Here is a 15,607-nt window from a genome sequence, read left to right on the forward strand (position 1 = left end):
CAGAAAGTCCTCAGAACGCAGGTTGGAGGCCAGAACCTTCTTGAGGCCTGAGTGTTCACCACTGCACCTCTGTGCTGCCCAGGACTCAACATCCAGTATCATAAAACTCATCCACACTCTTTAACCTAACCAGGGTCATGGCTTGCTTTTATCCCCCTCTTTGCTTGTGCAGCTTTGTTTCTGTGTCTTGTCCTGATTGTCTACATTCCCAGCTGGACCCCGGTCCCTGCTGACTTTGTCTTGTTGGAGGATGACTTGTCTAAACAGAGACCAGTTGCCCAATGAGTTAGGATAGCGAGTGTGAGGCGGCAATAATTTGGCCACGTCGCTCACTGAGCTCATATGTTTGGCCTGTCATTGTTCCTTTCCAGTCCCTTTAGTTACGGCTCGGTTGATGCTTTCCTGTGTCCTCATCAGACATCAGGTTGTTCACACCCCTCGGAGAGTGGCTGTCTTCACCACGAACTGATCTTAAATAGCCTTTACGTTCAGACTATGGGAATCACAGCATTATAAATGACATGCTGTCATAGCCAATGTTCTATGTATTCAGAACCAAAATTTATGAATGTGAGTTTTAAAATAAATAGGTTGACAGTTTTGTTTGGGATGCAGTCAAATCAATACTTTTTTTGATAGACAAAGAACTTTTCAGTTCCTTACAACAGCAGGACACAAAATGTACACAATGTGCTTTAGACTCTTTCACTCTAAATGCGTCCAAAGGTATGTGGATCAGCTTCTATTTTAGAACCATCCCTGGGAATTGAATCAGGCCATGAGGCTACTAGATTCCCCCTATTGGGTAAAAACAATGTGAACAAGTCTGATAGCATTGGAAGGTGGAAAATAAAGAAAGTGAGCAGCATGTCCTCATCAGACAGAGATTGCTGGTGGAAACAGCCTTTGCCACAATAACTGACATAGAAACAAAGTCACAGTTTAGCAGTTTATTGCTAAACAGTGTATGTGCTATAGGTTTAGAGGTGCTGTATGCTCACACGTGCACAAGTAACCACTATCATGCATTATCCATGTATGCTATTCAAAGAGAGTATTCTGCCTCATCCTCTTCTGTGCCATGTTACAAACAGAGCTGCTGATCCGATGGCTGCTCTGGAAGGGAGGACACACCATCAGTTGTAAATAACACTCAGTGGCAGCATGTATTGATCTATGGCACTGGTTAGTTCAGTGCAGGGTTCTGCGTGCCTGTCGGTTGATGAGCCGTCCAATGCCCCTGAGACATATTTTTTCTACTTTTCTCTTCTCTTCTCTTTGAGTGCATGTGGAGACTAGTGAGGATCCAATGCAACCATAAAATAGATGATTCTCGGTGTGGTGTGTCAGATTTAGGAGGACAGGGTCGCGCAAACAGTCAAACTCGCAGTCGGTTCAGTGCAGCGGCAGTGGGACAGCGGGGGTTGTTGGAAGGAGGTGGGGTCTGTCCCATGTGTCGACTGTCTGATGGAGAGGAGAGAGGCACAGCACAGTGAGTATGAAAGGACACAGAGTGCTACGAAGAGAGAGACTGCAGGCATGCAGCAACACAGAGCAGCATATATGTTTAAAGAGGCTGCAGCGGAGCGGGCTGTTGATGAGGTAAGAATGCTGAAACTCGACTGAATATAAGAAAAAAACAATTGTGTGTTAAATGTCTCTACATGTTCTGTTATTGTGAATGTGTGTATGTCACAGGACTATGAGTATTTTCATACACTTCATTAGAATTCTTTTCATGAGCAGTTTTATGTATTTTAGCAGTAACCCCATATGCAGAGATTTCTTTACAATGTTAAACAGAGTAAGTGTTTGCACTGATTGTGACTGTGATTTATCTCTCTTCCATCCCCAAGTGTGATTAGCACAAATCCATGGAGACCTGACTTTCGAGATCTGTCAAACCTAAGTGGACAATAACCCACAAAAACCTGCAGCATGTGACTTTGCGGTGGAGTTTGCGGACCCTCACCATGCTCTCTCTGTGGATTCTTTATCTCCTCCTCCCTCTCTCCTTGCCTCTCTCGCTTCATGCTGTAGCCTCAACTGGAGAAAATGTCAAAGAAACACAACAGCTAGACGTGGACACAGCAGTGCAGCATCTCCCGCAGCCCTTGCAAAGACTTCCCAGATCTAGTTTTGCAACGGTGAAGCCCCTGTTTGAGCCCGTCAATGTTGACTTCCTGGGTCTACCTTTGAATTGGCCCTTAGCGTCATCTGAGGAATCAGATACACAAGGTGTGATTGGTGAATATGCTGATTTACAGGAGGGCACAGGGACATCTCTTTTGTATCCTTATGAGAATGAACTTTTCCCATCCACAGAAAGTGCAACAGAAGATGTTACATCTACACAGCCTAAACGGTCTTCATCAGGAGCTGTTCCACCTCAGCCTACCAAGGAACAAACATTGAAGTATCAGCCAGCTGAGACCAGCACTGGCTCCACATTGCATCCTACAACTACTGGGGAGAATCAGCTAACTTTAACATCCTTGCACAATGAGACGACTGATAGCCACTTGCCTTTTCTTCTGTCTGGCTCACTTCCATCAGAGACAGAAGGCCAGGACTCAACTTCACCACAGTCTGCTGAACAAGGGCCCACTTCTGACTATACTACTCCACCTGTAGCCACTGGCAGTTGGGGACAGAAAAGGACACTGGAGGATACTGTCCCAATGAAAAAGACTGGAGATGGATTGGCTGATATTACAAACCGCAGAGGAGCTGTTGGCATGGAGGCAGAAAATGGTAAGAGTCCTGTCAGGAATCCATTATTTACTGAAACTGACACATAGCTTATAATGAGTGGTAGGATTTATAACATTGTCTCATTAGAAACCTGAAATACAGAAAATAAAAGCCTCCAAGTTGATGCCGCTGCAGTATATGATCATTCTGCTGGCAGACACAGTTGTTTTACATTCACAGAAGGATTTTCATCACTTCACTCCCCCAAGATTTCAATCCTCCAAAACAAAGAAATCCTACCCCAGCCCTCTCTCTCTTGTCTTGTGCTGTCAATCCTTTTATCATAGTCTCTTCCATTCAGTCCTCCACTCTCTTGTTAATGTTGAAACATTCACACAGCCGCCAGTGTCGATTACCCATCTCCAATGATAAGTGGATAATATGGTGCACACATCAACATGCAGTGTTTACCACACACACACAGACACACGTCACTCACTTGTTAAAGTAAATTATGTGTTGTGTCCACCAACAGAGGCAGAGGAGGGATTTCACAGAGGTATGCGAGAACCCTTCCTCAATCTGCCTACACTTTGATACAGCCAGTGTTTAAAGTACCTACCACATATTAGCAATATTAATTTGTACTTGTGTCACAGCAACTACTGGTGAAGATGTTTTTTTTTCAGACTTTGAAGTGAACACAGAAAATCCCTCGCCTAGAAATTCTGTCAATGCTTGTTTGCTGCTTCTGCATTAACACATTCACTTCACAGCTAATGAAGGACCAGAAATAGGACACAGTCTATTTATAACCTGTAGGTTCCCTCATTCTGGTGGCTTCATGCAGTTTATTGTGGATGTTATTTCACTCAGAAAATGAGGTTCTTACATTATTTATTGGTAACACAACAGATATAAAAGTTCATCATCTGCATTTTCTTGATGAACGTTAAGGAAAGCAAAACACTTCCTGATCATGCTCTATGATAACCACACAAAATGAGAGCAGCAATAAGTCCGTACTGGTTAATCAACTGACCCATCTTTTACACACACACACACACACACACACACACACACACACACACACACACACACACACACACACACGCACAGTCTACTTGCTCATGCTCCCCTCTCTCTGTGACCCAGTTAGAGATTCCCAGCTATGAGCCTGCTCTGTTTTATTATAGATTATATTCACACAGGGCAGATTCCATCATGCTTTTTTGGGCGAATGAAGACTGGCAATATACTTTATCTTGGCCTGTATGTTATGTTTGTTTCAAAGGTAAATGTATGTAGTTGTTATGAGATCCTAATCAATAACTTGAGACAAAAAAATACAATCACAAATTTACGCTGCGACACTAGCTGCAAAAAAAGACTGCATTTTGGAACACTACTTCGAGCTAAATACTAGTAACATCAACATGCTCTCATGCTCACAATGACAAGGTTAAGATGATAATTCTCTGCAGGTAATGTTTAACATATCCCCCTTCTTATTTCAGTGTGCTAGCTCCATTTTCTGATTTTGTTAGTATTTAAAATTTAGCTTACGTCAACACAACAGGTAACACGTTGTTTTGTACGTATTTTACAGATGACTCCAGGGACAGAGGTCCGCACGGTAACATGAACACATCTGCCACACCCTGCAAAACAACAAACCAGTCCTGGACTCCCACCTACCCAGAAGACTTTACTCCCAATGAGTCCCTGCACCCCTCTCTGGGTCTCAGCCCTGCCCTTCATGTCCCTCTGTATTCAGACTGGAACTCTGCCCTTGCCACATGGGGATTTGCTTGGGAAGCTCACATCTATGGCTTGGGATCTGTCTTCACTGTGTTCGGCCTCATCTCTGTTGTCTGCCTGTTAGGCCTTCCCCTGCGGTGTCCACCAGGAAGCCCCTACCTCACTCTCCTGCATTTGTTCCTGTTAGCATTTGCAGGAATCCAAGCTTTCTGTCTGCTGTACGATGCTTACAGTCACCAAGATCGTCTTCCCCCTATAGGCTCTCTGCTGCTCTCTGAGTTGCCCTTCCCCTGTTTAGTCTCAGCTTTCTCTTTGGCCTTTCTCCTTCTTTCATTGCGCTCTCGCATGCGTCTTTCACTCCCTGTTGCTATTTCAAGCTCATTATCAGTTTTGCCCAAACCTCGCCTGTTACTGTGTGTGTCTCTGCTGCATTTTGGAGTTTCTCTAGGTTGTGTTGGCATGCTCCAGCTCTTTCACATCCTCCCAACCATGATCATGCTATTCCCTCATGGTCTGTTTGTATGTCTCACCATTTTTCTGTCATGTTCCTATCTCATCTTCTACTGTTTAATTCGAGTCGACACTAAACACATCTACAGACTGAAGGACAATGGAGAGAGTGGAGGATCTCCTGAAGTGATACGACCTGCAAGTTGCCCCTTTGCCAAAGTGGAGGACTGGCATAGGGCAGCAGGAGCTGGAGTAGGAGCTGCGTTGTGTATGTTGGGGTGTGGTGGGCTACAGCTTTATGGGATCCTGCATGCCCTTGGTTTAGGTGGGGTTGACGGCTATGGGTTCCAGCCTTGGTCCTGGTGGGGCTATCAGGTAGGCTGCAGACTCTGTGAGGTTGGGGTGTGCCTCAGCTTGTCTCTCATTGGCACACACCCTCTATTTTGTCAAAACAACTCCTCTATCAAGACGATAACTGACCCTCGGCCAGGATCTTGGTCTCGCCTCTCCTGCAGCTCCCCCTCACTGGGGCTTACCCTGCCCTCTCTTGAATGTGCAAATTCTCCTGTCCTCTCCTCACATGATTCCTGCTCCCATTGTAACCAGGAAAAGCTTGTGATCTGTAATGTCATTAGTAAGATACCATCAGAGGCTCTTCCTCTTTGCCCTATGGTGGATCATCCTGGAAATGGGTTTGATTGTCTCCCAAAATCCAGCCAAATAAAGACGACACTATTGCCTCTACCTACACCCCCAGTCCCACCTCACAAACCTATAAATGCAGACTCTCAGCTGTCGTCACTGGATAGCTTAGGTCTAGAGACTGACTCTACTGTGGACCTGCGGCCCCCATCTCCCATAGACCTGTCCCGCAGCATTGACCAGGCTCTGTTCAGTGATTCCCTATTCTCCCACAGTATCTTTGGTTTTCCAAAACTGTTCCATGCTTCTTCAAGTCATTCTTTGAGCTCTCCAAGTCAAGTTACAGCAAAGCATGGGCCCGGTTCTGTAGACAAGGCCTTATACCGAACTTCTTCCTGTGGAGATGTGGATCAAGACAAACCACCGCCCAGTTCAAGATGCTCCCAACCTCAAAGTTCTTTGACATCTCACAGCAGGACACCGGAGCAATGGGATTGGAAAGCGAGTGTCTCTGGCTCAACCCAGGGTCTATGTAGCAATCCCAGGGAGCCAGGAAAACTGCGCTCACATTCCTGGGCCAACAGAGGGCAAAACTTTGCCCAGCACAGCATTCCTCGAGCGATTCCTCACCTGTCTTACCACAGGCGTTACCGTACCTTGAGTTTAGCCTCCCAGGAAATCCAGGGCTCTGGCCGACTGGCAGGGACTAAAAAACTGAGTGAAAGCAAACAGCTGGAATGGGATCTTGCTGTACAGGCAGAATTTGTCAATGTGTGCAGACAAATTGATGATCTGAGTGTTTGCAGTGACACCATTGAATTGTAGGATATTGTAAAAGTCCAGCTGTGATTGAAATGTACATGATATTGTCGAGAAATACATACAGATGAAAATACTGTAATTACATAAACTAATGAAAGAGTAATGGACATTATCTATTATCATTATTACTATTATTGATACAATATGTTGACCCAGCTTATTGACAGTGAAACTATCCTGGAAAAGGAGAAAAGTATCTATGAAAGAATTATAAAGGCTAGCTGTCTTTAGAAATGAGTGGACAAACAATATAGAGTCAAAAATAGTTTTGTTTAACACTGCTGTGTCTACATCGTTAAACCCTTTCCCCGTATGTGATAGCATTGCCGATATTCAACATAATTTCATCCACATTGGTAAACAATATGGGGTAAAATGTTAAGAACTCCTCAGAGGGAGCTAAATATCACTTTTCTCAGTGTGGTGTAAAAATAATGAAACTTTAAGGAACACCATACATACAAAGGTTGGAGTTGTATTGCCGGCCTACCAAAACATTGAAGTGATATTTTTGACATTTTAATTTTATTTACAAATTTTTTACTATATTGCCCTCTTGTGGTGATCAGAAAAATCCCCATATATAGAACTCAAATAGCTCAGCAACATGATTTCCCTAGTATTGGAATGAAAAAAATAAAATGTATCTTGTCAAAATGACCTTTATTGATGCAGCACTATATACAGTAAATATCATTCTGAAGCTTTTGTGTGGATGAAACAATAAAACAATTATATTTTCTGTATATTCTGTAATCCTCACTTGGTTGCCAGTTATTATATATTGATATAATACCGGAGATGGTGAATACCTTCCACAAAAATAAGAAATAATGTTAAAAACTCCAAAAAATATTTGTGTCTCTTATTCTATATGGAAAATAAATCTAACCTGAGTGATTGGTTTGGACTTCACTTCTTATTAATTGACTCATATTAAAAAATATTAAGCCTGAAAAATATACATTATATCTGTATAATGTATTATGTACAGTCAATAGCCATATAATAAACAATGTGTTTTTGAAAAATTGAATTATGAGGATCACATGTCAAGACTTCGACCCATTTGTATAATCAGTATAAAAATGGGGATATTGTACTGAATGATGATCAAATATTTTAATGTAAATCATAGATTCTCTCCTGTCTTGTCACTAAGACAGTTTTTTAAACAGTAATTTCAACTCAGCAAGATGAATAAAGGAAAATCTAAAGTGAAATTATATGTGTTTTCTCCTTTAAGGTGCTCACAAATGTGTATTGGTGAATTGAGGTTAAAGCCTAACTTCATGTTACATGCAGATGATCAGAGCAGGGCGTCCATCATGTTACAGCCAAATTTACGAAGAAAGAAATTGAATTATCTTCAACAAAAACCAGTGCAGTTAGATGATGTAAACATACTGACCTGTGTGTACTACTATGTGTACTACATGCTACAAAATATGACCATAGCTGAATATAATTCAAGATTATTTTAGACTTCTGGAGTGTGGTCTTACCATCAGCAGAGAGCTGTTGTGAATCTGTTTAAATCTTGAATCTGTTTTGTGTTTTCTTCCCCTTTAATAAAATAAGTCTTCTCTAATTTAAGTAAATTATTTATAACATTTTGTCAAAAACATGTTCCTTTTTTAATGTCCATTTTATCTATAAATAAAATAAATTACTTTCTGATTTCCTCCAAATCCTGAACTGCTCTGTGTGATATATTTAATGAGCAAAAACCCTTCAAGGTTTATTTAACACTTTCATGTATCGGGTTGGAATTCAGGCATCATGACCTTATGTCTGCAATAGTAAGCTTCTCCTAAAGAGGTAATGACGTGCATTGCCTTGTTGAAAAGGATCAGCAGAGTAGGTAATTACATAAGATTCAATGCACCTTGGCTGCAGCAGGAGAAAGACAGACAAGGGTTCATATACAATTGTGTCCATCAACAGGCGTGACTCTTTGACTCTCCAGTGACCTTTAGAGTAAAGTTGTTTTGTAAGTGTGTTGTTTTGTATAACCTTAAAGGGGTGGGAAAAGCAGGACGAAGAGAAAAGGACACAAACAAATAGTGTCACATTTTGTGTGAGTGTGGATGTTGTGTCGTGTGTCTGTAGTTTGGTCACATGCGCCCAGTGCATCTGCTCATAGCTGCTGGAGCCGGGACGTTAGGTCCTGATCGAGCATTTCCTTTTCCTCCTCCCTCAGTAAAGCCGCTTCTCATAACTGCATGTGGAATAAAAAGAAGTAAAGTGTCAGCAGTTTCTCTGTTGTCATAACATTTCACCACCACAAAAACAGTCTTGAATGGAGATGAATGAACAAAAGACAAAGATGGATGTGGGATAACCGCATGGTTGTACTTACATGGCACAAAAGAATATCTAATATGATCGCATGGATAAGAAAAGAGGAAGAGAGAAGACAATTTGATGTTTCTAAACCAAGCAAACGTACATTGAATTTGACAATAAAATGTTTTTTGACACAGGGACTGATTAGGAGTGAAGCTTAGACAACAAGAGGAAATAGATGATGACAGACTACACCAAACACATGAGACCTAAGGAGAAGTATCACAAGAGGATAAAAGGATGATGACGTAAGGGTGTCAAAAATGAGACACTTGGAGTAAGAGGGAGTTGTAGAGGAGGCGTAAAGGTCACCGGGGTCAGAGGTCAGACTTACGAGTGGAGGCCATGAACTCCTCCCTCCATCTGAGCAGACATGGTTCTCTTCTCAAACTTCAGCTCTCCGGAATACATCATCGACCTGGGGAAGAGATAAACAGCTCAGATCAGCTAAAAGCACAGAAACAATATAAACTTACAATAAACACACACACACACACACACACACACACACGTTTTTGTACTTCTATGAACTTGGTGAGAACAAAAGCCCCTTACCCTAACCTTAACCATCACAACTAAATATTTATCCCTTATGCTAACCCATAACATAGACCTAATAACCTTGACCCTAAAAGCAAGTATTATACCTCAAGCAGCCCTTTGACAAAAGTGAGGACCAGACCAAAATGTCCCCACTTTCCCAAAATGTCCTCACTTCGTGAGTGCTTTGCTGTGGTCCCCACAAAGATATACATACAAGTACACACACACTTACCGTAAAATGGACAAACTCTTGGCTCCTATGTCCTGGCAGCCATGTTGGATCCCAGCAATGAGGTAAGGAGCAAATTTATGGATGGAGCCTTTATCTTGTACTGAGCCGGAGACACCTTGAGCCACCTTCACCTTATCTCCCTCACTGGATACACAGAGGAAGAGATAAATGTGTCACTCTGACGTTCTTCGACTGTGGATTTGTCTAGAACAAATGTTAGTAGAGCAAGGGCATCCATGACACCACCTGAAGTAACGTTTCTGACTGTTATCTTTCTCCATGGCATCCAGGGAGCCCATCCCTCTGTACTTCTTCAGGCGCACACCATCAGAGAAGAAATATTCTCCTGGAGCTTCAGTGGTTGCAGCGAGCAAAGAGCCCATCATCACTGGAGGTGGAAATATGATGGGACAAAACAAAATGGGATTGAATGATGGTTGCAGAAGACAACAGACATACAACTGACATTCAACAATAAGGATTTTTTTTATTTGGCAAAAAACACGTTTATTGAAAACAGAATTCAGTCATGTGTCCCTCAGACCGCAGCCCCATAAGTCATTGTATTGAAGTATATGAATAATACCGGCCACGAAACGGTTCCAAATATTTGATAATAAAATGTAAGACTGGAGGAAGCAGGAAAATATTGCATGTTTCCACCTGTAGATGCTCCCAGGGCCAGCGCCTTCACCACGTGTCCAACAGTCTGAATTCCTCCGTCTGCGATTACTGGGACTCCAAAACGTCGGGCGTACTCTGCGACCTTGTAAACGGATGTTCCTTGGGGTCGTCCACATGCCATTACTAAGGGAAAGGGATGAAATGTTTGCAAAATAAAAATAAAAATACGTACATTATTAATTTTTTTCTTAGATAAGTTGTACGCCATATAAACTTGTTTGTTGTCTTTCTTTTTCCTTTCACTCCATATCCTAGAATTTGCAAAAAATATAAATATATAATGTTAGTGAGGATAAACAGTCTTTTAGAGTTTTTATATTTTATTGCATTTTCAAAGTCTCCTATTGTTTGTCTATGTTTTGTCCTGTATTCATCAATGTACCTTATTTATTTTATGTAATTTGTGTTGACCACTGCTGTGATCCTCTCTTGGATAATAATTCCTACATCTGGTTTTGTGGCTCTTTTATAAATATGTTGTTTTAAAAAAAATCTAAATCTAAAGCAGCAGATGTTAACAACACTGCACTCTACATCATACCTTCTTGGGTGATGCAGATAGAGCCACACCCCATGCCAACCCTCAGAGCATCCACACCCGCGTCTATGAGGTTTTTAGCTTGAGCAGCTGTCACCACTAGAGAGAGACAGAGACACAGAAAAGAGCTGAATAAGAAAGAGATTGATAAGAGTGAGTTTTTTTTTACTTTTGAAGACCTCAGAGAAAAAAAATTAGTTCACCATTTCCTCCAACCACCTGAAGCTCAGGATATTTCTGTTTGATGTAGTTTATCATGTTGATTTGATACACGGAGTTTCCCTGGGAAGAGTCCTGTAGATAAATAGTTGTACTACATTCAGTGAAAGACATTTAAAAAAAATCTAATTAAAACAATACATTTCATTGTTATGTTGTATGACATGAATTCATCAAAGTAAGTAGTTCCATAGTTACAACCTACCAGAACTACCACATCCACCCCAGCCTGCATCAGAAGGTCCAGTCTGTATTTGTCATCCTCCATGGTACCGATGGCAGCCCCACACAAAAGCTGTTTGCGGGAGTCTTTGGAAGCCAATGGATAATCTCTGTTCTTCTTTAAATCAGTCCTAGCAATGATGGCAACCAGCTCATCACTGTCATTCACTATGGGGAGTTTACCTAAAATAGTCAGAGTGTAAAATGAGTGCAAGTAAGAAAATGGTCCAAGAGTTCCTCCACATTTGTGTGATTTCTCTGACAGATTTACCTTTTTTGCTTCGCTGCAGTATATCATTAGCTTCCTTTAGTGTGACTCCAGCAGGTGCAACGACTAAATCTTCTCTTTTTGTCATTGCCTGAATCAAATAGAGGATAAATGATCAAACAGTGAAAAATATATCATTATACCACTGCTGCATGTTCTCCTGCAGATACATATCATACACTGACCTCTTCCAGGGGCCTGTCATGGTCCTTCTCAGACAGAAAGTCTATATCTCTGGATGTGACAATGCCGACCAGCTTGCTGCCCATCTTGCCGGTTTCTGTAACAGGGATCCCAGAGAAGCCGTGGCGTATCTTGGCCTCGAACACATCCCCCACCGTGTGTCGGGGACTCATTACCACCGGATCGGTGATAAAGCCCTGTTCAAATTTCTGACAGGAATGAAATATATGAGTCTTTTTAACAAAAGAAGTTAATTGTAACAAGATGGTTTCTTTGTTAAAACAAGATATTTTCATGTTAAAATAAGTATATAGTATCAAATAAAATAGTAAATTGTTATAATGTGAAAAGTGTAATGTTAAAACAAGAAGTGATTCCATTTATCTGCTTCACATTACAATGTAATACATGTTTTATTAATAAACCATGTCATGTTGAAATATCTTGTTAAAATCATGATATAATACTGTATCTAACTTTTACCGTACTGTGTCTTTGTTGACTTGGTCTGTCTTACCTTAACTTTTCGCACCTCATTGGCCTGAAACTCTGTAGTACAGTTATGATGAATTATGCCAATCCCCCCCATCAGCTGAAAAGACCCAATCAGAAACAGAGGACAAAACAAACATGTTAAATATCATTAAAAGGTGGAAGACATTATTGTACATGCAAGAGACTGTGAATCGGAATGTTGTTAAACTGAGTGAACAGTTCGTTCTATGCTGTGTGTAAGGTTGGGCTGTTTACTCACTGCCATGGCGATGGCCATGGATGACTCTGTGACTGTATCCATGGGAGATGAAATGAGAGGAGTCTTCAGGGTTATCTTCCTCGTCAGTGCAGAGGTTAGATCCTAGAAATGTGGTGCATTTAGAAACTGAAACATCCTCTTGTGATCTTGTAACACTTTTAATCACATATAGCAAAGTGAGGCTAACATATAATATTGTTAAATGTTGAGTCCAGAGGTGTGTTTATTAATGCTGGAAGATGAATCAACAAGATTTTTTCTTTGTTACAACCATTGTCCTATAACGTAGCAGCTGCAGCACAAAGGCAACATGAAGATTGTTTTTATTTTGCCATGCAGTGATCTTAAAAACTAATTAGAACACATTAGAGGCTGACTATGAATCCACCTACTGACGCAGGTGTGTGGTTGTTTTGAACAACTATTTCCAGCTGTAAGCCATGAGACTGAGGCATGACATTAATTCAATGTCCCAGCAGAGCGAGCAAAGACGAAAACAAAGCCAGTCAAATAAACATCTGTGTGCTCAAGCACCCTTAACTAACGAACAAAGAAAAATAATCAGGGATTAATTATAGCAAAAAGAAAACTGACTGTGCCTGTGAGTTATGGTGAGGAATATGAAATAACAGCAAGCACTGGGATTTTATGAATAAGGTCAAGGACAAAAAGATGTTTTTAGCCAAAAGGAATCACACGACAGCAGAGCAGCAGCAGAGACACAATAGATGTAGAAACCAAACTTTGACCTCTTTAGCTTCAACAAATGTATTTGCCAAGAAAATATGCATATAGGAAACAGTGCACTGCATGTGGCCTATGATTTGTTGCACAGTGTGATGATACTTACCACCTCATCTGAGGTAAAATCTATGAAACCGGGGAGGATCAAAAAGTCACTGAGAGGAGAGAAAGACACAGGGTCAGAACATGAGAACATTTTAATTTGGAAGTGGAAAACTATTAGTGAAATTGAATGAATGAATCACCACTACTGTCAGTTACTCCTATAAACAAAACATATAGCTTTCATAGCATACTTGAACTGTATCATTTCCCAGTTATTTCAAACTTGGCTAATAGTGAGGAGACATAATGTAATCTGTCAGCCTCTCAACCCACCGCAACATTCTGCATTTATCCTCTGAACACTGATAAATCCTGCATATAGCCTCCATTAAGGAAACTACACTCATCACTCATTAGTGCACTAGATGCACACTCACACACTCATTCACACACTCACTCACTCACTCACAGACGCTGCTTTTAATGTCTGTGACACCACTCTGAGTCCTTGAAAGTCGTGTTATTTATTATAATCCTCCCCATAAAAAAAAACCAAGCAGATGTGTCATCACTGTTATTACTAAACATGTAATGGAACACGTTGTATAATTCCATGTGCATGTGCATATGTGTCATTCTTTGCACATGCATCGTTGTGAGTGTGTTATCAATGACTTCTTTTTTTTTTTAACAGCATTTCTTACTTGTATGTAAGTCCATCACCGATGGAAAAGAGCTGTTGTGCTGTTAATCCATCTTCAGGAACGTAACCTGTGCCTCCACTGATCAAGTAGTCCGCCATGCTGAAATATTTGAAAATACACACATGCACAAATATAAAATGCTTATTGCCCACAATGCCCAGTCTGAATATTGAATATATAACATGCATACATGTATATAACATCTGTCTATCTGAGTTTGCAAAGGTAAGACAGAATAGACACTCGTATTTCTATTTAATGTATTTTTCTTTTTACAGTTTTTTAACATTTTGCTGATTTATATACAAAATATTTCCTGTGATTTCAAGCAGCGTGCATAAATATAAGTCAATTGTCACTAAATTAAAAATAACATCTTCATTCAGCCATTTCTTGATATATTTATCTCTTGTGCAAAAGATGTTGATTTGCTCATCACTCTCCTGACCTCTGTTTCTGACACACACACACACTGTGGCCAGATCCTATTACAAAGTTTGAGACAGGAAATGCTACTAAAAAAGAATTTGTCCTTGTCAAAGCAAACTCCTTCTCTACACTAATGACGGCAGTACAGCAGGTAAGAGGATTTGCCTGCCCAGGTAGCTGATAAATGGATAAAAGCACACAGCCAACGTTAGTAGACAAACATCAGAGAACATCCCACTTAGTTACAAGGTTTCAAACAGTCACTTCTGCAAATTAGAGATGGTCTGGTATGACGTTAGGGTCACAACCTTACAGGTGATCTGAATGGTGAGAGTGAGGCTGACCTTTCTGGTTCGTATCCGGCTTGGATTCGTGTAGCACTGTATCGCTGGGCCGCGGTCTCATGCCCATGTCCATGTGGTGATGGGTGGGCAAATGCCCCAAAAGGAGGAGGTTGTTCCCCATCTCTGTTTGAGATACGTGGCCGTGCTGGTTCCATGTCCCCTACAATCCTCCGGTAATCAATCTGGTAGTTGTCCCTCTCTCCATCTCCAAACCGGTCATAACAATGACCCTCCATCTCGAGGAAATCCAGGGTTACAACCTCCACAGGGCCCCACCACCTCACCCACACACACACACAAACACAGACACACACAGACTTCAAACACTTCTGACTGGTATCATACACATGAACAAAATCATACCCACTCACCCCAAGTAAACAGTGGACCCAGCAGCTCCCAACAGACACACACCAACACACGTAGATTGCTGTTTAATTACAAGCTCTCATAAACACCCAGTGCTTTGAGTGCATGTTCACACAAACACCTTTCAGACACACCTGACACCTGTTTTGTTGCCACCATTAAAACCAGCACTTAAATCAAAATGGCCCAAAATTCAAGACTTCACAAAGGTTTGCTGCAGTTTGCTCGCAGGTAAGGATAACTTGTAAGAAACAGGTGAAAACTTTTCAGTTCATTTTTCAAAAATCAGAAGCAGCAGCAGCAAAAATCAGCTAAATCAGTGTTGTTTTCCCAGAGGAGAGTTTGTATTCCAGCTTCTCAGCGCTCATCCTTGAAGGCCCTCAGGCAGGGTGATAGATGAGGAGTTAAGGTATCGTCACACACCAAGTGTAGTATTGTCTTCCCTGTATGTTCCCAAGCTGGAGGGTGGCATGAGCAGCCACTGGGGAACAGAGTTGGGTCCCAGAACGCTTGGTTATCCCTGAGGCTGGGAGCTTCTCTCCACTCCGTTCTCCTGGTGCCTGCTGAGCTTAACTCTGTTTCTGACAGTAGCAGACGTCACTCTCCCACAA

The 15,607-nt window shown here is 41.4% G+C and overlaps 2 protein-coding genes across 3 annotated transcripts; one reads left to right on the forward strand and one right to left on the reverse strand.

Moving 5' to 3' along the window:
* Nucleotides 1-1,462: 1,462 nt before the first annotated feature.
* Nucleotides 1,463-7,132, forward strand: prrt4a (proline rich transmembrane protein 4a). 2 transcript variants are annotated; one of them, XM_069529229.1, is made up of 4 exons: nucleotides 1,463-1,602; nucleotides 1,857-2,238; nucleotides 2,326-2,754; nucleotides 4,304-7,132. In XM_069529229.1, exons 2-4 carry the CDS (start codon nucleotides 1,974-1,976, stop codon nucleotides 6,370-6,372), a joined length of 2,763 nt encoding a protein of 920 aa, XP_069385330.1. In that variant the 5' UTR covers nucleotides 1,463-1,602; nucleotides 1,857-1,973; the 3' UTR covers nucleotides 6,373-7,132. The 2 variants fall into 2 exon arrangements, with proteins under 2 accessions (XP_069385330.1, XP_019934371.1); XM_020078812.2 differs by having other exon boundaries at nucleotides 1,857-2,754.
* impdh1a (IMP (inosine 5'-monophosphate) dehydrogenase 1a) lies at nucleotides 7,016-15,158 on the reverse strand. The gene is made up of 16 exons (XM_069529230.1): nucleotides 14,628-15,158; nucleotides 13,855-13,953; nucleotides 13,212-13,260; nucleotides 12,362-12,463; nucleotides 12,125-12,199; nucleotides 11,610-11,816; nucleotides 11,428-11,515; nucleotides 11,140-11,339; nucleotides 10,919-11,009; nucleotides 10,719-10,814; nucleotides 10,157-10,300; nucleotides 9,740-9,881; nucleotides 9,494-9,637; nucleotides 9,053-9,136; nucleotides 8,732-8,748; nucleotides 7,016-8,590 (listed from the first exon to the last, which is right to left on the reverse strand). The coding sequence occupies exons 1-16, from the start codon at nucleotides 14,861-14,863 to the stop codon at nucleotides 8,487-8,489; spliced, it is 1,878 nt and encodes a 625-aa protein (XP_069385331.1). The 5' UTR covers nucleotides 14,864-15,158; the 3' UTR covers nucleotides 7,016-8,486.
* Between the last annotated feature and the right edge of the window lie 449 nt (nucleotides 15,159-15,607).

Source organism: Paralichthys olivaceus, chromosome 7 (assembly GCF_024713975.1).
Source record: "Paralichthys olivaceus isolate ysfri-2021 chromosome 7, ASM2471397v2, whole genome shotgun sequence".
NCBI classification, from domain to species: Eukaryota; Metazoa; Chordata; class Actinopteri; order Pleuronectiformes; family Paralichthyidae; genus Paralichthys; species Paralichthys olivaceus.